General features: G+C 40.4%; 1 protein-coding gene across 4 annotated transcripts in view; it reads left to right on the plus strand.

The window, feature by feature from the left end:
- Window positions 1–27,630, plus strand: part of RPS6KA2 (ribosomal protein S6 kinase A2) — a 171,676-nt gene that overhangs the window by 21,860 nt on the left and 122,186 nt on the right. Inside the window, exon 1 of one of the 4 annotated variants that reach the window (XM_082216717.1) lies at window positions 1,135–1,281. The exons of 2 other annotated variants lie outside the window; for them this stretch is intronic. In XM_082216717.1, the coding sequence (XP_082072843.1) occupies window positions 1,234–1,281 (48 nt within the window). In that variant the 5' untranslated portion in view covers window positions 1,135–1,233. Of the gene's footprint in view, window positions 1–1,134; window positions 1,282–4,806; window positions 5,017–27,630 lie in introns of those variants that run through there. One more of the 4 variants, XM_082216718.1, reaches the window with a different exon arrangement.

The following is a 27,630-nucleotide window of genomic DNA, read 5'->3' on the forward strand; positions in this document are numbered from 1 at the left end:
TTCGTTCTGCGAAGCACCTCCAAAACGGAAAACTCTTTCGTCTAGCGAGTTTTCCGTCTTGCGAGGCATTCGTCTTGCGGGGCACCACTGTATAACACCTGTTTTGAAAGTCAAAAGTGGGATTAAAGTAGCAATCCTGCTTTCTATTTTTATATGTTTGGTTGGTGGTAGAAAACCATCTAATATTGATGCTAAGCACAAATCACTAATATGACTACTAGCTCTGCACTTTTAATATTCTGTATGTATGCAATATTATGCATATGAGACTTCAAAGAAACTTATCTCGTATTTGAAGAGATGCATGCTCTGAAGTGTTCAGACAGTTGCAATAAAGTAAATAATAACTGTAATCATGAGTTCTTTCGTGATGCTGCTAGGCAGCAACCCACAAAGCAGCCACTAGCATCATTGTTCTGTTATTATACTATATACAGGTATTGAAAAAAGTCCACAGGTCCAAATCTCTGTGCAAAATTAGAATTTGAGATCACCCCTCACACTGCTTTTTATAAACACCCTATCCACCAACAATTCTAACTTCCCCACCAATTTTGCAAGATTGGGCACTCACATATAAAATACAGACTTCACTTCCCTTTCTAATTTTAGAAAGATGTGTTTGTATTCCTTATGTAAGTCTCAGTAATTCATCCAAAGAAGAAGTGAAAATGGAAGATTATTTCATTGTGCTTGGCTGACTCATACAGACCGCTCACCATTAACAGGTGTGCTGTGGCAAACTGCATGCAGTAGGCATAGCTTGGTATCTCTTACCGTTTTGGATACTGAAACAGATTCTTCTGTTGCATGGGCTTTTAAGGAGCAGATGTTGGAGAGAGGTGGCTCATCTCCTGCCTTTTTTGGCTTACGCTCCCCTTTCTAACAAACAATGTGCTTCCTTTCACAACTTCTCAATTTATTTTGATGCAGACACAACCAGGAGGCTTTTTCGTTACCTTCTTCTTTCTTTTTAGCTGACAAATAGAACTACTTGGCACCATCCAAAACCAGAGCTGAGCTACCACATGTCTCCCGGTATTTTATCTGAATCAAAGATTACTTCCAGCCTAGCCCTTTGCTTGTAATCTCCAGCTGTTTGGGAGGGGTGCTGTTTTCTGGTGTGACGTACAGGGTTAAGCAGATAACCAGAGAAGATGAAATGTGCCTGTTTCTCTGGGCAAAATGGATTGAAAATCCAACCGATGCCACCTTTGTAAATGCTGAATAAAAATGATAAAGCTGCCTCACAAGAAATTCCAAAAATTGTTCATTAAAAAGGTAAGTTTCTCAGTGGGGTTTTTTGTGCATGTTTTTGTTGCCTTGATCCACTAAAAGTTTTGACAATTGCTTTGGTTTGATGTGATAATAAATACAAAGGCTCAGAGACATAAAACATCATTCACTCAAGTTCTGCAGCATGTGACATAGTGCAAAACTGGTTTATTGCTTGCAAACATAATCCCCCCCCCCCCATTCTGGCTAAGGTGTTTGGGGAAATAGTATGTATTCCAATAAAAGTAATTTTTGTTCCTTTTGACTGCAATGCCTTTATCAGAAAGATGGTACATAATATTCATTTCACCAAGTGATATATAATGATAGAAGAAGAAATGTAAGGGGAAACCCTGGGAAGAGAAAGGAAGATTACACTCGTTTTAGTGTTTTATTGGGGCATGTTCCTCCGATGTTGGTGGGTGTGCAGGAAGTAAGCAAGAGCAAAAAATGTGCAGTAATTATATTCAGCTCTGATAGATAATTGCAGGTGATTTAACATGGGGATTAAATTGTGCCTTATTAGTTACTATATCTGGAACTTTGTTACTCCTATAATTGCCCTTTTTAAATATCTTAATTTCATGCAGAGACGTGTGCACTATTACTGGAAAAAGTTTTTTAAAGCATATATTCTTCGCATTTCCACCTTTATCTTCATCTTCCTGTACTTGATGATTTCATGTTATTTTAAAAAATATTGTAATAACCATGGCAGGTAAGACAAGGTGTGAAGCAGTGGCAAAAACTTTGAAGTTTGGGCCCCTTTATGAGCATTTTCAAGTGCCACTGAGTAAGCAAGGAAACATTTGCAGCATCCATTTAAATGACAGCTTATGTCCCTGCTGAAATCTATTATTTCTTCTTCCTCTTGGCGCATACATCCATTCCTGTTAATTCAGTGAGTGTAAGTTTCTGTTCCAAGGACAGAATTGGGTTTTTTGTTTGTTTTTGTAGAAGCAGTATACATGGAGTGCAATGTATCCAAACCATAAAAAACAGAGGAACCTGTATACACAGAGTAACTAGAAATGATGAAACTGCACCAATGATATCAATCATTGACCCCTCCCACATTCCATCATGGACAAGACTTCATTAACCATATACTTTAATCTCCTCATTACTTAAATTGGCTGTTATACTGTTGAATATCTCTCTCTCTCTCTCTCTCTCTCTCTCTCTCTCTCTCTCTCTCCCTCTCCCTCTCCCTCTCCCCCCCCCACACATATTTTAAGAGACTTTAGTCTCTCCTTTTTCTCCCAAGGAGCTGGTTCATCTCCCTAATTAGTGTCACCATCACCACTACCAATCTCTTAGACTGCTGTTGTATCTGCACATTAAAGTTTGAATTTTAGTGAATTTAAACGCACAATTTGGTGGTCCTGGGTGTTGTGTATTGAGTCAAAGGATTTTATATCTGTATTATTATTGTCTTTATTTGCATTAGGGTAAAGTAACTGCCTTTTGGGTTCAAAGGGTACAGCTACTATTGGTTCATTTAAGCTGCTGTATTTGGATCCTCTGTCTCATTGGTTTCCTCCAAACGGCAGGACTGTGATTGCCTGATATTGTTCCCTCCAAAATGTATCCTTTCTAGCTAGTTCCCTGTCCCTATACATGTAGCTTTCCCCTCCTCAGGCTTCAGTCTTGTTTGCTTTAATAAAGAAGTGTTACTAGAGAACTGTCTCCAGCATATTATGTCAAGAGAGCTGAAATCACAAACCCCACGTCACAACACTGGGATTGACTTGGGGTGGCAGAGATTAGATAGGAAAACAGGAAATTTCTGGTCACAGGAAAACCAGGGGGATGGGGGATGGAGAGAATCAGCACTATATTGGATCAAGGCCATAATATATAATCATGGATATCTCATCAAACAGTCTCACACATTTTGATTGCTGGCATTTATAACGTTCAAAGCATGTAGATAACCTTTTTAAATAGTATGCATGAGAAGGGAATATTTAATTCTTCACCCTTCAAATTTTTATTTTGTGCAGTCTCTGATATGTGTAGTTTGTGTTAGTGTGGCTCACTGCTGAGCAACTGTTTTGGTCAGATAAAGTGAATGTGGGTGTAACAGAAAAACGCTCAGCATTATTCAGAGTGGAAAAAGCAGCTAGATTATTGGTGATGCTTGGTGTCCCATAGCAACCTGTTCTCTTGTGAAAAGGTGTATCTATGGGCTACTGTATAATCACACACTGGGATATATATTCATCAGGGCCCTGTTCACACCATGTGGTTTGTTTGTTTTTATCAGACATGCTAGAAGGGAATAATTTTTTCCCCTTTCCTCAGGAAAAAAAGACTTATTTATGCCAGTCCAACATGAAAAAGCATAAATATGCAGCAGTGTCATACAGCAGTGCATACAGTCACACTTTACATTCAGAGTCTGTGTAGAAATATAACATTTTCAAAGCCATTTCTTCTACACCATCCTAGCATCGGTAATCCCAATTTGCTTTGGAAGCAGGATAAACATACTAATGTAAGGAGCCAAGGGTGAGTCTGCAAGTGAGAATATCTGAGGCCTGGGACACTCAAGGCACCTACTTTGGTTTGAGAGTTCAAGTAGGCTTAAAATCCCACGAAGGAACTTCTCATTTCCTCAGCTGCTTCCACCCGCAAATGTATCTCTCTCCTAGCTCTTGTACCAAGGTGCTGTGCTCATGGCTACTCTTTTTCCATAGGGATATTTCCAATGCCACATAGAGGTAATGTCAGTCTGCCTTTCCGTGATTCAAAATAGTGACAGGAGTCTCTGAGTAGTTCTGTGCTCTCAGCACTGTCGTGAATCTTCACACTGGTATGCCAGGGTATTGTCTGAGGCAACCCCAAAGCCACCCAATAGCAGATGGCCTAGTGGGGCTGTGGGGCTCATCTGATCTCCAGTTGGTTACTCAACTGCTGCTTACGAAGAGGATTGGTTCTGTTGGTGCATCTGCACCATTCTGACCCCACTCCTGTCTCCTCTCCCGCTTATCTCCCAGTAAGTAGCAGCACAAATGACTGGCATTCAGGTGAGGACTGCCACCCCATCATGCTGCCCACCTTACCAAAGCTAAGCAAGTCTGAGTCTGATCAGTGCCCAGCTGTGTGGGTGACTTGTCTTGGGTTCCATGAGAGGATAGAGGTGTTATACAAATTTAATGACACAAATAAGCCATTTATGTTATAAATTGTAACTTAGTAACTGCATTAAGGGAAATTTTTAAAAGCCAGCAAGAAACACTTGAAGTTGAGTGTTATAAGGAAGGACAGAAAAATGATTGATGAAAACATATTTTCATTTTTTAAATTGGAGGGTGAAAAATTATGAAAAATGTAAACTATGTTGTTGGCTGTTTCTCATTTGCATTTATGTAGTGCAGCTAATATTCAACCAGCACTTTATAAATATGCATATCTGAATGTCTTCTCTGAAATGTTAGAAAGGGGAGGGGAATAACCTTATATATTCCTCCTCAAGAATATAGGAGGATTTTATGTTGCCGGATTATTGCTTTGTAATAGCTTGTAAGAAATAATCTCCATCTGATCTGACTACTATCACCAGTGGAAGTTTTTGTCCTTAGAGAACATATGCTTGAGTCATCAATACAAGGGGAAGGAGGAATGAAGAGAGAGAGAAAAAGAGAGATAAGCCTTCCATTGCTTTCAGCTTTATATATCTGTTAGACGTCTCTGAGCATCCACCCATTTCATATGAGAATCATATACATGGGCAAGGTATTTCTGTTCTATTGAAATTGATCCCTTTTCTTGTTTTTCCACAATTGCATGAATGTGGTAGAATGAAAAACGTTTCTACTAATTTCTACTTAAAACTGCTCATATGCTTCCTTTTGCACTTATTTTTGCTGTTTGTCAGTGCCTGCTGCTTCTTGTAGCCATTTGTGAGGTACTTGTTTATGTGTGAGAGAGGAAGAAAATCTGAAGAGGAGAAAAGACATAGATAGATTCCTATGCAATTCTGATCCAAGTTTTGAACATGAGTGCAGTTAACTCTCTTTACCTGGTACTCCGAAATTAAAGTGAGGGTTGTAGGAAATGTTGTTTTTAAGATTTAACTTGAGTTAATATGATTCAGCTCGCAACTATGTAAAAGGGAAATGTGCTTCATTCGTGAAGAATTATATATGATTTATGATTAGCATCAGTATTTAAACAGCAGAAGTCCTCAAAACTGCAGATTGCTTAATTGTCTCATTAAGCCAGGCTAGCCCAACCATCTAGGCAGGTGAACTACCTGCCTGTGGTGCCAAAATTCCAAGGCTTTCTGCTTCACCTGCCTAGGAATTTTGGAGAGACAGAAATAGCCACTGCCTGTACTTCTAGAGGTGGCAATAAGACAGCCTAACAGCTGGTGGGCTGGGTGATATGCCCCATATTACAGCCAAAGACACTGAGAGTTATCTGATCACAGATGCAAAAAGGAGGATGTAATAATGTAACAGAGATTTAAAAGTGAAAATGAAAATACTACATTCATGGAAGAATGCAGCCGCATAACTTTTATTTAGGGCTGGTTCCCACAACATTGTAAGACAAACTATGGCTTACTGAGACTGCAAACATGTGGACACCCTGAGAGGAACTCACAGCTGCCTTGCTCCTCCCCAATCCTTTTTACGACTGTGCCATGCCCAACTAAGCCAAGGTTTGTTTTGTGTGTCTTCCAAACTAGGACTTGGAGTTAAGTTCTGTCCTTACTAACCACAAGCTGTAGCTAGCCTTGGCTGCAGATCAGAGAGAACTTAACCACAAGCCTCTTTTCAGCTTCACCACAAAGCATGGTCTCAGAGTTTGGCTTTTAGGGTTCTGTGAACCAGTTTAATGTCCTATCTGCCTTTCTTCCTGTCTTGGCTCTTATTTAAAATCCCACTATCATTGCTAGTTTGTTATTTCTGCACCTTATATGAACATAGGGACTATAACTGCCTAGCAACAAACAGTATTCACTTTCAGTCTTATTCACTGTCCTAAAATGAATTTTTGAATGCATGGCTATCTCTGAGATTAGGATCAAGCACAATATTTTGAAATTGTTATTATGTGTAGCTTCTTTATGATATAAACAGGATTATTCTTGTTTGTTTACAATTCATTCTGTTAGGATTTAGGATTTCAATATGCCTGCTTGCCTTGAGTAGCTTTGTGTGTGGAGAGAGAGAGAAAGAGGATTTCAGGGTGAAATTAGTCCTTATATATATATTATATATATATTATTTATACTATTTGAATCCAGCCATTCTCACCATAAAATGGCAGCTCATATTCTCCTGGATTCTTAGGGTACATGTTCATAGTAATTGAGTATTTGCATTCATTTTCAGGACCTAACACTATTCTCATTACTATCTGCCTGCACCTAACAAATGGCTGATGCTTATGTGAATATGCACACATCATATTTAAAGTACAGTCACATGTTTCTACTCAAGGGTACATTACATATCCCTGAATGAAGATGATTGTGTCCATCTTTTAGTAGTTGCAACATTATATATAGTAGGGGTGGCTAAGATGCGGTCCTTTGGATGTTGTCAGACTCAAAACTCCCATCAACCCAGCCAGCATGGCTGATGGGAGCTGTAGTTCAGCAACACCCATAATATCCATATTGGCAGAGATTAGCTATCTCTGCTCTAGAAGGATCAAAGTGTATATGCAAGAAAGTTACTGAGGTTGCAGTCCTATCCCTACTAAGTGTCAGGGATCTAGCAATAAGCCCAGTTGAATGCATTGGGACTTCTGAACAGATATATGGAGGTGTTGCTATAAGACATTTTCAAAGGAGGATATTTGGTGTGAGAAATAATAATATATATTATTTTGGGGGTTTCATGTTTTCTTTTTTCTCTCAGTTCATCTAATGTCGCCATTTTGTTCCTAAGCTATTAGTAATAATTTGTTTTGGTAATTTCCAACCCATCTCATTTTGTGAGTAGCCTGATGTGTATGTGTGCCTGGACAGATTTAATTAGGAAAAAGCTTTTAGCAGGAACCCATGAACTCTGTTGCATCATCTGAATTTTATCCAGCTTCCTTTCACTGCATTTTATGGATAATTTACACTAAGGGCTCGTCCACACTTTGGTTTGGTCCACTTTCTCCGAGAAAACCTGCTGTTTACCACTGAATTGGAACAAATGTCAGTGGGACAAAAGAGAGACCTCCCAGACCTGTGCCGAGAAGTCAAGGACCAAACAGAAGAAATTGCAGGACAAAGGGAAGTGTGGATGAACCCTAAGCAGGCATTTTGGTTATTCTGAGCCTGAAAGCTAGACCTTTAAGCTAACTCTCCTGTGCAGCCGCTGCTGCCATCCTGTTGGGAAAATGCCTCAGACATATAATGCATTAGATCAATAAGGAATTGCTGCCTAAGTGATGACAGGTACTACATTTCTGTCCTCATTTTATTTAAAGATGTTGGTCTGAAAAGAAAATGATAAAAGTAAGCAATTTCAGTAGCTGGATTCATCTCTGAAACCTTTTACAGATACCAGCCCACGAGAGCTATAGAGAACTGAAATACAAAATGTCTCTTCAGAATTGTTACTCATTTTGGTGCCTCCGTTTTTGAATGCCTTTCTTTGGAAAGCTTAGGCCTTCTATTTGTCTATTCAACACTGTCATCTGTCACTGAGAGAAAAGTATTTTCCCTCTTAGTCAAACCTACTGGTGTTATGAGGGATTTCCAAAAAAAATAGGCCTGGTAGCAAGTAGTAGGTCCTCTGTGTGGAGAAGATGGAAAAATGCTGCTGGATGACAGAAAGAAAGTGGAACTGCTCAACACTTACTTTGCCCAAAAGGAAAGGAGAGCCTAATTTGGTGATAACAGAATAAACAATGTAAGGGGGGAGCTGCAGCCCAAGATAAAAAAGAGGTAGTAGGGAGCATTTGGAAGTGAATTCAAACCTCTAGGGCCTGATGAGCTGCACCCAAGGGTACTAAAGGAGCTTGTCAGTGTAATCTCAGAGGCTTTGTCTATGATCTTTGAGAATTCTTGGAGAACAGGCGAGGTCCCTACAGACTGGAGGTAGGCAAATGTTGTTCTCATGTTCAAAAATGGGGGGGGGGAGAGAAGAAGACCCAAGTAACTACAGTGGTACCTTGGGTTATGGATGCTTCAGGTTACAGATGCTTCAGGTTACACACTCCGCTAACCCAGAAATATTACCTCGGGTTAAGAACTATGCTTCAGGATAAGAACAGAAATCGTGCTCCGGCGGTGTGGTGGCAGAGGGAGGCCCCATTAGCTAAAGTGGTGCTTCAGGTTAAGAACAGTTTCAGGTTAAGAACGGACCTCCAGAACGAATTAAGTTCTTAACCTGAGGTACCACTGTGTTGACTGCTGAGCTTGACATCGATACCAGGAAAGGTCCTAGAACAGATAATAAAATGGTTGGTCTGTGAGCACTTAGAAAAGGATACTGTGGTTACAAAGACCCAGCATGTGCTTCTCAAAAACAGGTCATGCCAGACAAATATAATTTCTTATTTTAATAGAGTTATGAGCTTAGATGATCAGGGGGTTGCTGTGGATGTAGTGTATCTTGATTTCTGAAAGGCTTTTGACAAAGTCCCCCATAATATTATTGTAGAGATGCTAGTAAAATATGGACCAGAAGGGATAACAGTTAGGTGGATTAGTAGCTGGTTGACTGACTAAACCCCAAGAGTGCTCACCAATGTTTCCTAATCATCCCATAAAAAATGACAAGTGGGGTGCCATAGGATTCTGTCCTGAGCCCGTTGTTGTTCAACATCTTTATAAATGACTTGGATGAAGATATTGAGAGATGCTCATCAAATTTGCAGATGATGCCAAACTGGGAGGGATAGCTAATGCCACAGAAGACAGAATCAGAATTCAAAATTACCTTAACAGATTGGAGAACTGGGCACAAGCTAACAAAATGAATTTCAATAGGGCCAAATGTAAGATTCTGCACTTAGGCAGGAAGAATCAGATGTGCAAATATAGGTTGGGGGACATCTGGCTTACTAGCAGTACATGAGAAAAGGATCTAGGGGTCTTGGTGGACCACAAGCTTAACATGAGTCAACAGTGTGATGCAGCAGCAAAAAAGCTAATGTTCTCCCATTCCTCAGGTTGGATCCCTATTACTCATATTTCCTGTTAGATAATATAATATTACTAACTTTGTTCTAAAGTTACAATGTTAGTTCATCAGCATAGCACTTCTCTAGCATTTGTTTCATCCTCCTAAGAGAAAAATAAATTGCACCTTTACTTATTTTCCCCTGACTTATTTTTAAAAGGAGATGTAGCCAATTTTTGTTATTATGGCATTCCAGTGCATTTTGTCTTGGCATTCAGAATGATCTCCCATCAGTATCACTTCTTTTCTCATGACTTAATATTTTTCCATTGTATGAGAGCACATTTGTCCTTTCATGCAATCTAACAAAATAACAACCCTATATCCCAGTAAGCCGGGGAAAGAGGTACACCAGTACACCAGCACAATTGCCTGCCATATGCTACAATCACCCAGCCCAGAACAGAATTGGGAAATATGCTGCTCTGCATAGCACCAAATGGAGCAATAGCAGCCATACCATGGCAGTGTCCCTACCAGTAAAGGCCAGCATGACAGTGTCGCAGAGGAGATGAGTCCAAGTTGTGGAGATAATGTGGTTGAAATTTAGAGGAAGTTTCCCCAGTTATTTCCCCTATTTCCCTCTTGCCCCATCAAGCACATACCACCCTTGAGGTATTTTCATGTATCATTGTACAATATTCTGAAATCCATTGGGACAAAGGACAGTTGTTGTTGGACTACAACTCCCATCATCTCTGATCATCGGCAGGACTGCTGAGACTGATGGGAGTTGGGAATCCAATAACATCTGGAGGGGACCATGTAAGCTACCCTTAGTGCTGGGGTGGGAAGATGTAATGGGAGATAGCCTCCTGTGTCCTGCTGATAGTATAATATAATAAACACAACAATGTATTTGCTATACAATAAACAACACTACAATACAATACAATACAATACAATACAATACAATACAATACAATACACAACAATAAAATGGAGAGGCAGCAAATTATAAAATGACACAGCACCTTCAATTCCACTCTGAAAACCACTGTGGCATAGGCAAGAAGACACTAGCCACTGAAGATCATTGGTATTCTGGTCCTCAGAGGTTCAACTCTGCTTATACCATCCATTGTTAATAATAATAATAATAATAATAATAATAGTAGTAGTAGTAGTAATAATAAAATTTATTATTTATACCCTGCCCATCTGGCTAGGTTCCCCCAGCCACTCTGGGTAACTTCCAACAAAACATTAAAATACAATAATTCATCAGACATTAAAAGCTTCCCTAAACAGGGCTGCCTTCAGATGTCTTCTAAAAGTCTGATAGTTGTTAATTTCTTTGACATCTGATGGGAGGGTGTTCCACAGGGCAGGCGCCACTACCAAGAAGGCCTTCTGCCTGGTTCCCTGTAACCTCACTTCTTGCAGTGAGGGAACCACCAGAAGGCCCTCAGAGCTGGACCTCAGTGTCTGGGCAGAACAATGGGGGTGGAGACGCTCCTTCAGGTATACAGTTCTGACCATGTGATTTATTTGACCACTTCCAGATGGCTTGTTTGTTGAACAAAAATCCTGATTTGTTTATGGTGAAGTTATGTGACATTACTTCAAGTGTTATCCTGCAGTGCATTTCTGCATTATTTTCCTTATTGCAGTAAGTCAGATTTGGGGTAAAGTGGATTTGTTGTACAAGAGCTCCCAAACAACTTTAATTACACAACCTGAATTTGTCAATGTGATTGAATCCCAGCCCCCAAATAGTGACAGTCTGGAAGCACCCATAGAGCACAGCAGTGAATTTTAAGCCTCAAGTCTGTAACTATAAATGCTAGCTTATGCACATTAGTGGTATATCCATAATTGCTTTGACAGCTGGCTTGGGCTTTCCTATGCTTCCAAACTGTGATACAGTGTAAATGTTAATTGACTGTACAGTTTCTGAATGATGTAAAAATTATTTTAGAATAATGTTTATAACATTAATATTAATATTAATATACCCTATACTCGGAGTTCTCAGAGCGGTTCACAGAATAAACTCAAAATATAAAACAGCAAAATACCTAATCAAAATAAAAACAACAACAACCCAATAACCCCCCCCAAAAAACCCCACATTTTAAAAGGGCATAGGATGTCAATCAAATCCACCAAAGGCCTGGTTAAAAAGAAATGCTTTTGCCTGGTGCCTAAAGGTGTACAGTGGTACCTCGGGTTAAGAACTTAATTCATTCTGGAGGTCCGTTCTTAACCTGAAACTGTTCTTAACCTGAGGTACCACTTTAGCTAATGGGGCCTCCCGCTGCTGCCGTGCGATTTCTGTTCTCATCCTGAAGCAAACTTCTTAACCTGAGGTACTATTTCTGGGTTAGCAGAGTCTGTAACCTGAAGCGTCTGTACCCTGAAGTGCTGTAACCCGAGGTACCACTGTATAATGAAGGTGCCAGGCGAACTTCCCTGGGGAGAGCATTGCACAGATAGGGAGCCTCTGCAGAAAAGGCCTGTTCTCATGTTGCCACCATCTGGAACTCTCTAGGAGGAGACACACGAAGAAGGGCATATTTGTCATTGGTTGGTAGTTGAAATGCTACCTTAAAACTGTAAACCTGAAGTACCGGTAATAATAACTATAGAAATGTATGTTGTCAGTTTTATAGTGCTATATTAACTGCCCAGCAGAACAAAGCTCCAAAACACATATAAAATCCTTTAATTCTCTTTAAATCCAGACAAATCTGCAAGACTGTGAGTAGTCTTTTAAAACTGTATCAGAGAAGTCACACATGGAATTTTGTCAGCCTGATAGTTCTTCATTAAGTGTTTGCATATCTGTTCTTCTCTATCACTATAGACACTAAAGTTACCGTAAATTCCTTTTATTTCTGACTCTCTTGTAATTAACTATTATATACCCTAAGATCACCAATTTCCTACCAATGGTGAGGTTATAGTTTCAGCTGTGTAGCAGCATTGAGATTCAAAAGCATTTCCTATGATTAGGTATTGCTCTGTGTGGAGATCTAGCTCTGTGGACTTCATATGCAAAAGTTTACTGGTTCAATTCCTGGTTATAGACTCCCAGGAGAACAGAGGCTGATGCCTGGAGATCAGCAGCAAGATACCTCTTAGCAGTGTGTGTGAAAGCTATCAGTCTGTCTGTCACACTTCAGTTAGCCTTGAGTGCTTGCACAAACAACAAAGTACTCTTACATCAAAGTTGCCCATCACCAAGTTCACACTTTTAAACTCACAGTTGTAGAATAATGGGAGGAAAATAATTTGGCGTTATGACACGTGCGTTGTTATGTGATCTGTGTTCCTTGGCTGGGGCTTACAGACACTTGGTGCTTTGCTGCGATTGGCTATGGGGTCAGTGCCAGAATATTCTCTTCTGGTCTGGCTTATCGTCTGTAGGAGATAGAGGGAGGCAGTTGCTTGAGGCTCTCCACTGGCTCTTTTTCTTAATTTTTTTTGGGTGTAAAGTTTTCCTGGAATCATGGGTACAACTGGGAGTGACTTGAGCAAGTCCTCATGAAAGTTCATAAGCATTTTAGTGGAAATTTCTCCCAACGTACATATTTTTACACAGGTTTTGACTAATGTACACGTTTCTGAAAGCAATTTATCCAATATTTTCATTTTATGCACACTTCCCCCAATATATACATTTTTGAAACATTGCTTCAGGTGTGTGTATGTCACCTTGAGCTCTTTGGATAAAAAGTGGGATGTAAATGTAATAATAATGAAATAATTCTTTAGTTGGCAAACTGCATTGCTAAATTCAGAGGTGTGCAAATTTTGAAGGATAGCTGTGCTTTGGCTAGGGCATTAGTTTGAGAAGTGTGAATTAGGTGGTTTCTCAATAGCCACTAGCCATGACGGCTATGCTCTGCCTCCACTGTTGGAGGCAATGATGCTTCTGAATACCAGTTGCTAGATACTGCAGGAGGGAAGAGTGCTCTTGTGCCCGGATCCCACTTGCAGATTTCCCATAGGCATCTGGTTGACCACTGTGAGAACAGGATGCTGGAGTAGACGGACCATTGGCTTGCTCCAGCAGGTTCTTCCTCTGTTCAAGAAAATGCAAACAAGATTAAATTTCTCCCCCATTCCTGGAACAAGCAATGCATTCTGATTTCAGTCTACCCTGCAACACTTAATCACTTCCCATTTCCTTCCTTAAGCCGGTGGTACCCCACAGGCATGGGAGTTCCACTGGTGCAACCTTCCCCCTGTGCAGCTGTATCATAACCTTGGCATAATTTTGTATTCTGCCAGCCCAGGGGGGATTTCACAACCGCTCTGCCACAAGAGGGTAAGATGGTTCTGCTAGACAAGAATGCTGTGAGCTGAAATAGTTGTTAAATAGATATAGATGTGTGTTAGACAATGTTTGTAGTTACTCATGTGAAAAAGAATTAAAAATGTTGCAAAGTATTAGTTGAAACAATATTTATCTTTGAGTATGTGCAGTTGGCCTTTGACTCTACGGAGATTAAAAATAAATAAATCCCAGTGGAACATCTATTTCTTGGTACAGTTACTGGTGTTCAGTCGTTTTAGTGTGCTTTTAACACTAACTCACTCCTGTTTGCTTTTGAGGGAGGTTTAAATGTGTGCTTTGATGCCTGATTTATTTTAAAGCTATGTGTTATGTCCTTTTAGCAGTCACAGACAGATTTAGCAATGGTGCTATTTTAAGATACGATTTATACTGCAGCTTGGACTGATCATTATCATCTCCCTCGTCATTCTACTCCTTCTCTTATGAGGGTAGTATTTGTGTGTTCATTATGCATATCAGGTTAATTTAAGGGTGTGTGTACAACACAGGCTTTAAAACTAGCTTAATAATTCCCTCTTCCCAGGGAAGCTGTAGCTCTTTGTGAAGGCCTAGGAATCTCTCAAAGAACATTCCCTGCACCATGGTTGGAAAACTAATAACAGTAAAACTGGTAAAATACCAATATAGGTTTCATATGCTCTTACCACTATGTTTAAGCCACCTTGAATTACTCAGTGTGGTGGGTACTGCTGTTTGGTAAACTGTTGGTTTGGTACAGCTCATCACATTGATTGGGTGGTATTAAGGCAGAAAGTAAATTGTAGTACATTGGTGGGTTATTAGCCAATCATAGTTGGCTACTTAGTTCCTCACTAGTTGTTGGGATTGTTCTAAAGAATGCTGGATCTTGGTTTGATCCAGCAAGGCATTCCATATTTGCTTAAGAAAGAGGAAAGACTAGGAACCACTTAATGCAAACTACTTGAATTTTAACTGATGAAATCCTAAGTATGCTTTCCAAATGTCACACATTGATGGACAACAGAGATTATCCCCCCCCCCACCAATAACACCAAATCAGCTTTAATTGTGTAACCTGAATTTGCTGGTATGCAGTTGAATCAATCCATAATAGCAACAACTTAGAACTGCTGGCAGTTAAAAGAGAATGGGAATATTTACGAGAGATTTTTGTACTGTGACTGACACTCTCCATGCTAGATTATTATTATTACATGGGTTATACGTTTCTCCAAAACAAATAATTTGGATTGTAGTGGACTATTATCAAAACGTTCCCGAACATTATTTATACAATATATAAAAGTTAACACTCTCAGCAATCAATGAAAGTCCTCTGCAAAAGCTTCCATGGGCTGATCATGTTCATTTCATCTTTGAATCATGGGAAAAACTCTTGACAAACTAAAGAGATAAGTATCTCAGGTGTTTAAGTGATAACTGGCAATGGGCTTGTACAGTTGGAATGGTTTATAATTAAGTTTATTGCAGATTTTAGTAATTTTCCACAGTACTGTGTTGGGGCATTGTTGGTGTATAATGTGCACTTAAGTTGAACCAATGCTTCAGGGTGGTAACACTGGCTAGACTTTGCTCTTTGAGGATCCGGATATTTTCTTCTGTTTCGATGTTTACAAAGTACAAATGCACAGCTAACTAGGTTCAGAGTGCCAGAAAAGATTTCTGTTTGTGTAACAAAAATGCTCCCACATAGAACACCCACACAATACATTATCAAATATATATATTGTTTCCTTTTATGCAGCGGATGTACTGGAAGCCACAATAGACATTTCCTCTATGCTACCATCGTTAAAGAAAAATGCTAATTAAGTAGTATTTATCCTATTATCATGGATGAACTGATCTGGACCCTGCAATCAGCATCTGAGGCTCTTCTTTGTGTGCCTCCTTCATGAGAGGATGGCAACAGGAGAACGGGCCTTTTTTGTTGTGATTGTTTGTGGACTGCTCTCCCCAGGGAGGCTCACCTGGTGACTCATTACATATCTTTAGGCCCCAAGAGAAAATGCTTTTCTATAACCAGACCTCCGGCTGATTAACATTCTGTGGCCTTTTAAATGTGTTTGTGGGAGGGGAGTTATTTGTTCATTTTTGTTTTATTATGTTCTCATTTTGTATTTTTATGTTGTGAACTGCCTTGAGATCTTTGGAAGAATGCAAATTTTTAATAATACTACTACTACTAATAATAATACCACCAGTTTCAGAAAATAGACTTTAATTTAATCATTTAATCCCAATATAATATGAGTTAAGGGTCTGATGTTTTTATTTTGTTCATTATTAAACACTTATGAATATAAGTGTTTTCAGACTGAAAAGTCTGGTTAGTTGCTGGAGTCTGACTCCTTCTCCAGAGTGGAGCCTTCTTTCTGCTGGAGCTCAACACTCTGCTGCAAATAAACTGGATTCTTTTTTTGGAAGCCACATCCATTGGCAATTATCAGCAGGTGCTTAATAAGCAACAGACACATGACAGCTTATTTAAATGAATTGATTACCAAAAAATATCACATTCTCCACCTTTTCCCACACAATCCCCGCCCCCTGCCAGCAATAAGCATAGGGAAATGCGCTTGAGTAGGCTAAACATGCCAGTCTCCCCAGCCTTAGTACATCAAACTTACAAGACATGAGCTGCAATTCCAAATTCCCTTTCCTCTGGAAGAGAACACCCAGTGGGCAACTAATAAATAACAGGTGCATAATGACCCATCTGGGTGAATTATTTACAACCCTTCCTACTCCACACATTACCATCTGATTATATAATAAACAGCATGAAATTCTCTCCTTGGGGACCAGTTTATTCACACAAACTATTTCACTGGCTGCAGAAATGCATACTAACAAGCAAGTCAACAGACCTAGGTAGGAGTCTTAGGCCATTTCTTGAAAGCCTCTGGTGGTGTGGTTAAAATAACAGTGGCATCGCATGGGGAAGGGCAGCGACCCCAGTCACATTTTTTGAAAGGGTGCATTTTGCTCTGTGCCGTTCTGCCAGCTCTGCGCCACTGGACCCCTGCTTGCTTGTGGCCCTTGGTGGGCGCAACAGTCATGACCTGAGGAGCGCACTCATGCTGCCCCGCCAATCCTTCCCCACTTTGCGATGCTGCAGGGCTGCATGAGGGGGATGCAACAGGCATGCACCCTTCCTGTTCAGGGCCCATGCCCGCTGTGTCCTCCTCACACAGACCTGCAGCATCCTAAAACAGTGTGGGGCTGGCAGGGCAGCATGAGTGTGCCCTTTGGGGGCCTATCTGTTGTGCCCGCCAAGAGCCACGGGCAGGCAGGGGTGCAGCGTGGTCCTGCTTGGCTCTGGTGGGTGGTGGGGTCACTCCAGTGGTGTGGGCAGCATGGATTAGACACAGGCTTCGTTCACCCTCCGCACCTCAGCCCCAGGCACACGCTCCATCCCAGGGGGTGCATGTGCATGCCCAGGAAAATAAGTGCCTAGTGGTGAGCAGAAACAGAAGAACTCCTCCTTATGCACAGCAACCGTCACACCAGCTAGATTTTAAGAGATACTTTGTCATATGACTTGATCGTTATACTCAGATTCAAGATTACGTTAACTGATTGGAGAACTGGGTCAAAACTAACAAAATGAATTTCAATAGGGACAAATGTCAGGTTCTGCAGTTAGGTAGAAATAATCTGCTACACAAATATAAGGAGGAACACCTGGCTTACCAGTGTTACATGTGAAAAGGATCTAGGGGTATTAACATGAGTCAACAGGGTAATGCAGCAGCCAAAAAAGCTCATGCTATTCTAGGCTGCATCAACAGAAGTCTAGTATCCAGATCAAGGGAAGTCATAATTTACAACTGGGATGGAGAACCTGTGGCCTACCTGCACTGCCCCACTGACCTCTGCTGAAAGGTGTGGTTAAAGAAGCAACATAATGAATAGAAATGTTACCTCTATAGTATCTTCTTTTAGTGCCTTGCTAAGGTAAAAAGGCACTAAAGGAAGAGACACCTAATTCTAACCCCTTCCAAGACAATTAGAAAGGCCCACACACTCTTACAGAGGTTCAGGTTCGCTGTGAGATACTTCATCTCCAGTGACCAAGGACACTGCCTTGCCACCCACAATTGAAGTTGATGGCGCTGTGGGGCATGTGCGAGTGATGATGTTATGCGCATATGTCCCACACTGTGCTTGCACTATGCACACATGACATGCTGATGTTAGTCATGCATGTCACACAATGCGCTGTGTTGTATACATGCAATGGGGTATGTACCACCATGTGGGCTCTAAGCATGTTGCATGGTATGTGTGTACGGCCACAGCAGCTTTTTGGGGGAAGCAGCCCCCTACTTGAAAATTTTGGGGGGCCCTCAGCCCCCTGCCCTCCCAGATGGTACCTATGCCCATGGCTACTTAAAGAAGGGGCATTCTTCACAAATCTGACATGAACCCTGTACTACTTCTCATGTTCTAAAATCAGGATGCCAACACCAGTGACACCAATACTCGTGCTCCTGTTGAATAACATTATTGTTAGTGCTGTGAAGCTCTTGAATAGAATGTCCTTCATATACTATTATTGTATGTATTCTGAATCAATAATTCAGATCCATTATTTCAGCTATTGATTCATAATAATTAAAGGCACGATAAGTTTGCTCTGTGTTTGTTTTTAGCTTCCCAGGTTTTACAGGTCTGCTTTCACAAATGAATTATTTAATGGTTTAAAAATAACGTTCTCTGTGACATTGTGAAGTGTTGGATCAAAGGATTAATATAATTTTTGCTGTGGAATTCAAGAAAAGGACCGTAGTTGGTTCATAACATCGGCTGTTCAAGAAAGAGAGATTTCAGTGTTTTTCAGAGATGAAGTGTTTTAGTCAATGATTTTAGTCATAATGATTACGCAAAATCTGTTGATCATGAGCTCTACACATTGTTTGCAACATGGTCCTCTTGGATAGGGAATAGTATGTGTATCCCTATAACTTTCACTGACCTCCAAGGGAAGAGGAACATTTTTATGTCCTGGCAGATGGAGTTGTACATGAGGTCAGATCCCTTGCTGCCAAATAGATCAAATCTAAAATTCCACTCAAGTGAGAGCTCACTAGTACAGCATAGATAAAATCATAGACTGGAACTATATTTTGCATTTCTCCCCGAGAAGCATGCCACTCAATAAACCCTTGTTCTTTTGAACAATGCAGCTATGTTTGGAACCTCTTGGACTGTCTGTATCTCTGAATTGCTGTTTCCACTTAATTTGAATATTGAGTTGGAGGATCAGGAACCCCTAAGTCCCAGGAGCCAGACAGAGATACTAGAGGGCCTCATTCAGCCCTTGGGGTGGAAGTCCCCACCCCTGCTCTGTCCCAAAGGAAAGTCAGCCACCAACTTATCTATACATTGCTACCAACAGGCATAACTGATTAAAAATCTCCACCCAGTGTCTTTGCTGCAAATTTTTGGTGGTGTGTGTGTGGAAATGGGAGAGAGAACAAGAGAAAGAGAGAGAAAGAGATGTACATTTATACTTACTGGTTTACCATAACTTCTACCGCACATGGCCGCAAATAGATATCATTCTAAACAAACAGTTAATTGATTTCTTTTGGATGGCATTTATAACCAGCTGCTGTTTATTTAGCACTTGACATGTAGGAGACTTTTGGATAGAAGATGCTGATAAAACCATTACCTCAGTACACAAGCTTATATGAGTAATAATTCTTGATTTGGGGCATGTGATTGACAAAATCCCTGTGATTTATGCAAACTGTTTAAAACTATCTGCAACTCTTCTGATAACTTTGCATACATTTTCATGTTACTAATGTGATACTTACGCTTGAAAGAATGTAGGGTTTCTTTAGGAAACCACCGAAATGTCCATGAAAATCTGGACATATGGCAGCCCTAAAGAATGGTAAGTTTCCTTTGGAATTACAAGGAGGAGGAAAACAACCATGGGCTGTTCCAGCTGGAGCTGAAATCTACTGAATATTGTAGCATAGTTGCCAAACCAGAATTAAGTGAAAATGAGCCCCAGGAAGCCTTGGGCTTCATGCTCTCCCATTCCTACCTCATTTCAAGGAAGGGCCTAGAAGTTTTCACTTCCATTTCCCCCCTGAACCATAGCTTGTCATATTATCCAAAGCCAACTAAAAGTGGCCTATATTAACTATGGTTTGTTTGAAACAAGGCAATTTCAAATCATGGTTTAGCATGATGTTCAGATCAGTGGCAACTGAGGACAGTGGATTTTGTGGAGTGTGTGTAAACATGAAAGTGAGCCGTGATTAACTGGCTGGATCTGATTTTGGAAGGGATGTGGGCTGTCATCTGTTCTCAAGGAGGCAATAGTTAGACTTCTGCAGACTCATGCAAAAAACCTTTACCAACCTAGATACCTATATTCTCCAGCCTCTTCATTCTGTGCAAGGTGACTGAGTTGTCAGGATTGTGACTCCAAGCATTCCTTGATCAAGCAATCTTCCTTGATCAATTCCAGTCTGCAAGGTTATCTGCATCTGATAACCTGATACAGGGGAACCCCTTCTTGTGGTTTCTCCTATATCATTTGGTGGCCTTTGAGGTTTTAAAACTGTGATTTTATTACGTCATCTGGAAAAATCCAGGTGGCATCTTTGGAAAGGCTTTTGATTGATTCCACTTAATTCCTCTCAGGACTTAGCCAGAGGGTTGCCTGTTTCACATCACAGCAATTACAGCGTAGTCCTGGAAATATTTAAGATTACATTTCAGAGAAGTAGTGAGTTTTAAAACAGTTTGTTGTAGTGACGGGAAAGCTCTCAATTTGGTTTGGGACCAGCAATTATGAATAAAAGTGAATAATACATGCGAGGGGAACGGAGTGCCAGTCCTATTGTGTGACACACCCACCCATTCCCTGCTTCCCACTGTAGCACTGCAGTATGAATGAGAAGGGCGGGAGGGAAGGAAGGAGAGATACTTCCCCCCTTCCCTTTCTGCCACCACTATGCTGCAGCAGCTAGGAAAATGAGTGTGTGGGTGAGAGTATAAATGGAAGGAATTATTTTGTAGCTTATGTTAGAATGCATACCAGAGAAGCACTCAAAAGCTATAATATATGTACAGGCTAGGCCAAATATCCCATCCACTTCTGCAAGATTCCCTCTGTGAAAAGAGGGATAGTTGGAGGCACTGAAGCATGAGTGAAGAGGGGAGAAGATTTTAAGAAACTGAGCAATATATTCTTTAGTACATACCGTTTCCCTGTATTTTTATATCTTAAGAGAATAATTGCACTTTTTCCCCATTAGGGGAATTCTCTAATGTTTGTCTATCTTACATGATATATTAAATTATATAAATGAAAATGCTCTCCTTTCTTTCATTCTAGACCAGCTGAAATCTCCACATAAGGCTTCAAGCCAGGGATAGTGATTAGCCAAATGTCTTTTGATGATGATAATATTCCTATTCATCATCTCAGATTATGTCCTGAGAATATTAAACATCAGTATGTGGGGAAGCCCACACCTTCTTTTTTATAGGGTTTTGGTGTTTTGTTTTGTTTTTTGTTATTTTTATCATAGTGTTTGATGATCAGGCCACTATCACTGGTTTGAAACTTAAATTAATATTGGTCACAAAATCATAATGTGCTGGTTATCTCACCCTTTGTTTTATTCTGGTTGTCAGACTGAGCTGCTACTAAAATGATAAATCTCGGCTCCTTTACTGCCTCATATTTTCATCCGTCTTCCTTCCTTCATCATTTTTATAGATGTTTTGGGACTGTGATTATGAGCATTCAGAATACACTGAAATCCCTTTCATTTGCAGATTTGGATGGCAGGAAATCACTCTACGATGAAAATCGGTAGCCCTGCCTCCAGACAATTTGAGATGATTTGTGGTGGTGAATCTGCAACTTTGATTTAGAGCTGTTTTCTATTCCACGGATCAAGCGGATTAGTAGTAGCCCAACTTATTTAAAGCCTCATTCCTCATGGCATGACAATAGGCAGCTGAGTGGAATTTGCACAAATTCAGCAAGTTTCTAATCCTGTACAACATATTTTGGCTGGAAGAGACTCATTTAATTACTACTAATTTTGCTGTCTTATGTAGTCAGCCCCTAATTTGCACATGTATATAGCCTATATTAAAGTTTACAAAATAGCTATTTTCTTAAGACTTCTCTCCTATCCCCACACGGCACACAAGCTAAATGCACAACATCAATGAAAAGTATAAACTTCTCTTGATGCTAGGTCAGTCTTTAACCTAGGCATAGGCAACCTCGGCCCACCAGATGTTTTGGGACTACAGCTCCCATGATCCCTAGCTAACAGTGGTCAGGGATGATGGGAATTGTAGTCGCAAAACATCTGGTGGGCCGAGGTTGCCTATGCCTGCTTTAACCGTTCCAAGAAAAATGTTGCTATGCCAGTACTAAGGGTGCTGATCTGTAGATCTCAGTGAGGTTGGTATGGGAGAAAGTGCTCCTTCAATTGATTGCCCTTATGGGGCTGGAAAGGAATGTTCTGTGCCAGTTTGAGCGAGTTAGAATCTGATAGAGTTTGAAGGGGTGCACACATTGCTTTTTTCTCAATGCAATCTGCCCTTGGGGAAGTTCGATTTATTATTGACTGTATTACCTTTGGATCAAGTTGACAGAGTCTTTGTGGTTGTTACTTATAGTGTCACAACTCTAAAGCAGGGGTCAAGCACTCCAAATGTTGCTGGACTACAACTCCAGTGATCCCTAATCACTTGTTATGCTGGCTGAAACTGAAAGGAGTTGGAGTCAAACAGCAGCTGGAGGGTCACGGGTTCCCCACTCCCGTTCTAAAGCAGCAGTGAAGGAACATCAGGTTAAGGATATGCAAAAGATGCTGGACTCCTCAACGAGTTATGGGTAGACAGAGTGCCAGCCTAAATCCTCCATCTTCCTCCAGATTTTGATGGAACTTGGAGCTTTCCATGGTGCTGCAGTCTCTGGTCTGCCTTTCCTTATGGGTCCCTTCTGTAGACAGGTCAGAACAACAGCATTTAATTCAACTTTTAAAACAGCAGTCCTATGCCTGGTTACCTTAGCTCTGTTTATTGAAGTGAGAAGTACTTCAAATACAATACACACAGGATTTGACTGCACAACTATATTAGTAATTCTATTACTAATATAGTTACTAATTCTATTACTAATATATTACTAATATAGCAAAGCACCAACGATCTCATAAATTATATTCTTGTGGGCCCCTGTCTCTCTTCATTTTCAGTTTCATGAATAAGCTAGATGAGAAAGTGCTACATCATAATGCATACTGCACCCACTCTTTCTTAAAGAAAAAAGAGTGGTTAATGCAAAAGAAAAGAAAAGAAAAAAGAGTGGTTAGTGCAATTTGGGATAAAAAATAACAGCCTTCAGATTTATTGTATAGCTATTTCTGGATCTTTACAATTGCCGCTAGATGCTGTAATTTTAATTACACGCACAAAATTCAGCATTATGTAGGCCAGAGGTGGGGAGCCTTTTTCAGCCTGACGGATGCATTTCCATGTGGGCAGGCTCTCGGGGCAGCATTCTAGAGGTGTATGGGGACCAGAGGCAAAAGTGGGTGGGACAGGAACTGATGCCCATACTTTTGTTGAGTAGTGCACATACATTGCACCAATATAGCATCCATTTGTCATTCAAAACATAAAAGGATGTGGTGGGATTGTTGGGGTCCCCCCCAACTTTCTCCTGCAACTCCCGCCTCACACCCAGAAATTGTGACTTTTTAAAAAAAAAAAATTGACACTTAAGTTGCACTATCCAGACTGCAACAGAAAGGAAGCATCCTCTTGCTAGCCAAAATCAGAAAGCTTTATATACCCTTCACACATCCTACACATAAACTCTGTCAAAATTTCAGTGATTTAAGTTGCTTCAAGTTGCTTTGACTGACATTCTTCACACTTTTGCTTGCTTTGGAAGGCGGAAGTGCAGGGGAGCATCACCACTGGTCCTTAAATGAATTTTTCTGACTTCATTGAAGACTCTTGGGCACTGGCAATGATTGCCAAGTGCTCTGGAAGTCCAGGGAAGGAGGAAGTCTGGCAAGAAATGCTGTAGTAGCAGTGCACTTTCAGACAAATATGGCAATGCTAGGCATATGTCTAAAGTTTGCATCCCCCCTCCCACTTCACAAAGCAAACTTGAAGTCAAGAGTACTTTTAATGTTACATAGTTGACATCAATGGCTTCCAGCTTCATTCGATTATGACTAATGCTAGATGGTCCATTGATCCTTTTATTCCAAGACTCCAAGTGAGACAAAACAGAAGGAAACCAAGGGAGAAGCTTCGTATTGATCGATGCAACATTTCACGTTGTGAGGGCCTTTGGTGGTAGTGATTAGGCACAACCTACATCTGGTTATGCTATTCATTGAAATGGACATGACAGAGTATAGAACGGGGTTCCTGAATTGACTCAGAGAACTGCTTTAAAAAACATTTTTAGTCATTCAAGAGGACTGTATTAATCATGAGAATACATTGTTATAATTTTAATGCAGCATTTTCTAAATTAATTCTCTCTTAACCTTCTCTCTGCACCAGCACAGGTCTCAGCTTCTCTATATTAACTCTCCTTTATTTTCACCACCCTGGAGTATTCTTCATTCTATACATCAGCATATGTTATTATTTGTTTGTATTATTATTACATTTATATCCTGTATCTTCCTCCAAAGGGGTCCAGGGCAACACAGGTCTATACCCCTATCTCAGTTGCTTCCTTCTTTTTCCATTTTCCTTCCTCACATTTTCCTGCGACTCTCTAGAGATGGGAAAGAACTGCAAACAACTAGTATCCGGAATCCTTATGAGGAGCATAGGGACACAGCAGGCTGTCTTTTACCAAGCAGAGATTTTTTCCCACTCTTAAATTCATTTTTCCACATCAGTTTGTGATTAGAAAAAGAGAAGCTCTCATGAACACACATCAGCATTTTTGTGTTCATTTTGCCCAGTATATAAACATTTCTGTGGAATTTTGTTTCTGTGAAACACACGTTTGCAAAGCAATCTTCCCCAATGCAATGCATTCTTGTAGGCTGTTTACGTTCATTTCTATGAACACTTTACCAAAGTATATGCATTTTTGCACACGTTACTTGGCTGAAAAACTGCACTGCAAAATTCAGAGAGGTGAATTTTGAGGGATGCCTTGTTTTGGTTCTTGTTTTGTTTTGTAAAGTCCAAATTTGATACCTGAAAATGAAAACTGAACCAGCTTCTGCCCATCCCTAAAACCACTGACCCATCTAGCCCAGTATTGTCTGGCAAAAACTCTCCAGGTTGTCTCCCACCCCTACTTGGAGATGCCAGGAATTGTACCTGGGACCTTCCGAATGCACATATGCACAGATAGTTAGAGAGAGAAATTATTTAGGTTGCCCAGGCCTGTTTTATAAGAAACAATAATGTGTTTATTTACTAATTTATTTTCATTGTAAGGACTGACCCATGGAAAAATTTGTAGTCTAACCAAACCAGGAAAGGGAACCCCTGAATCTGCTAGAATTAATCACATCACATATTTATTAGAAGCTTGAAAACTCAGCAAGGTCTGTCTATTCACATGATATGAAAGAAATCCTTAAACAGCAAGGAAGAGGAGACAAAACCTAAGGATGTGTTGGCCATTTTTGCACGTTTGAAGCCTACACTGTTACAATATTTTATTTCCAAATACCATGCAAGACCTGATTGTTTTGGAACTTGTTTCCAATGCAAGCATTCAACACAAGCCTTTGACAAGTGAAGAAATAATAGAAGGAGAAGGTAGCTCTTTTCACATGGTTGGAAGCCATGGAGGCTGAATGCATGGAGCCTGCTTGTGCCTGTTGTTCTTACTAATGACCACCATACATTCAATGGTTCTGTCATGGCCTTGATGCTTTAAAGTGTTTTGTTTTGGTGTTGATTAATGATTTCATGGGCAAGGCTACTAGGCGTAAGTGCCTTTGTGTACATTCTGCATTGAAGGAAATCTGCAGTTATTTTACTCTAATCAATCTATGTAGAGGAGGTGGCATATATACTATATAGTATATAGTTTTCAACCATCTTTACTACGTTGTGCTACAAACAGTGTTTTTACTAGGGAACCAGTTTCCATTTTTGAATTCTCATAGGGAAAAGTGGCAGATTCATGGTGGGAATTGTGCTGTTAGCATCAAATATTACTCTTCATATGCTACTTCCTTCTCTTTATTGATTTTAGTGAATAAACTGGGGATTTATGCATGCTGCTCGAAAATGAAAGGGTTCCTCTTCTCCTTTTACATCTACTTTGATGTTTATACCGAGGTTGGGTTAAAAAAAAACCATTAAAGTGGAGCAAACGGTCCAAGTATGACGTCTCCAGGAATATCCAGGTGCAATTAGTGTTCCTAGATCTGACGCTGGGAAAAAACACCATGTGTTTTAATGAGAGTAGATCCTACACAGATGTTAATTGCAAATCTACTTTCAGTGATTAAGACTGAAATTAGAAAATGCGACCTCTCTCTCGTAGCAGGAGGCAGATTTGGATGCAAACTCTCTCATTATCTGCTTAGCTGGGACATCTGTCTGCTGCATGTATATAATTAATGCTGCCAGAGAGTGTGCGGCTGCACATTCTCAGTGCAAAACTGTGGGCAGATGTGCTTGGTAAATAGAGGTTCTTAGTGTCACTGGATTCTAACAAAAGCTGGTGTCTGGCATGGAATAAGAGGAAGCCAACTAATGAAAAATGACCCAAAATATGACATCTCATCTTAAACATTTCAGCTGGATTCTCTCCAGTTTTACTGACGTCATGGGATATCATATATCCTGATATTCCAAGAAAATGAATAGGAGACTGCTATCTACTGTTTGTGGGAGCTGTTTTTCCAGTTCTATTTTCAGCTTAAAAGCCAGCAATTTTCTACCAAAGTTGGTCTCTCTTTTTTTAAAAAAAACTAAACAAACCTATCCTGTCACAGTTATTGCAATCTGGCATTGCAATAGGGTATAGCTACTACACCAGCACCTGCAAGCTTGTTCTGCATTTCAGAGTGTGCAATAGGATGGCATTTTCTGTGCGGATCTTTTGTTTCATGTGCTTCCCACACATCATAGTGTCTTTACCCCTTTCCATTTGGATGAAACCTGACTGCAAGGTAGAGCTTGTGGCTATGCCTCATCATGTCACTGCATTGCATGCTTGGCGTGCAGCATAGCGTAGCAGTAAAACAGCCCACATCCAGAAAGTGCTTTAGAAAATGTGTTAATGGTGTCAGCATGTTAAAATATGTAGTAGGCTTAAGGGAGCTGTGTAGGATGGTTAAAGCACTGCTGCATTCTTTTTCTGTCACCCTCAACACAGTTTTTTCTGGTATGGGTACCTGCTTTTAACATGTGGACGTGAATACAAATAAAAAGTGACAGTGTAGCTTGTCCACTCATGCTCTGCAACGGGCCATTTGGATTATAGGCATTGCCAAGATGCCTGGTTTTGTTTTTTAGTAGTTGCAAACATTGTGGTGTAAAGCTTGAACAGCAGACCTTTGGTTCAGGGTTATTCCATATGGAGAAAGGCTGTAGCTCAGTGGTAGAGTATCTGCTTTGCATGAAAACATTGTTGCTGTTGTTTGAATTTATATACCACCCTATACCCAGAGGTCTCAAGGCAGTTCACAGAACAATCATGGTCATTTGCTGGGAGAAAGCATGCCAGCAACATAGGTAGCTAGAGGATGAAGTGGTTTCTAGGTCAGTGGTTGGCAGATGACTGAGCAGGTCAAACGATGTTCCACCTGGCCCTATAATGAAGCTTCAGACACTGGTGTGATTCCACATTCTTTGCAATATGTACCCTTCATGACCAATCTGCTCAAAGGCTGCCCAGGCTGCCCAGTGCATACATGG

This window comes from Podarcis vaucheri (genome assembly GCF_965113315.1).
Source record: "Podarcis vaucheri genome assembly, chromosome: 3".
Taxonomy (NCBI): domain Eukaryota; kingdom Metazoa; phylum Chordata; class Lepidosauria; order Squamata; family Lacertidae; genus Podarcis; species Podarcis vaucheri.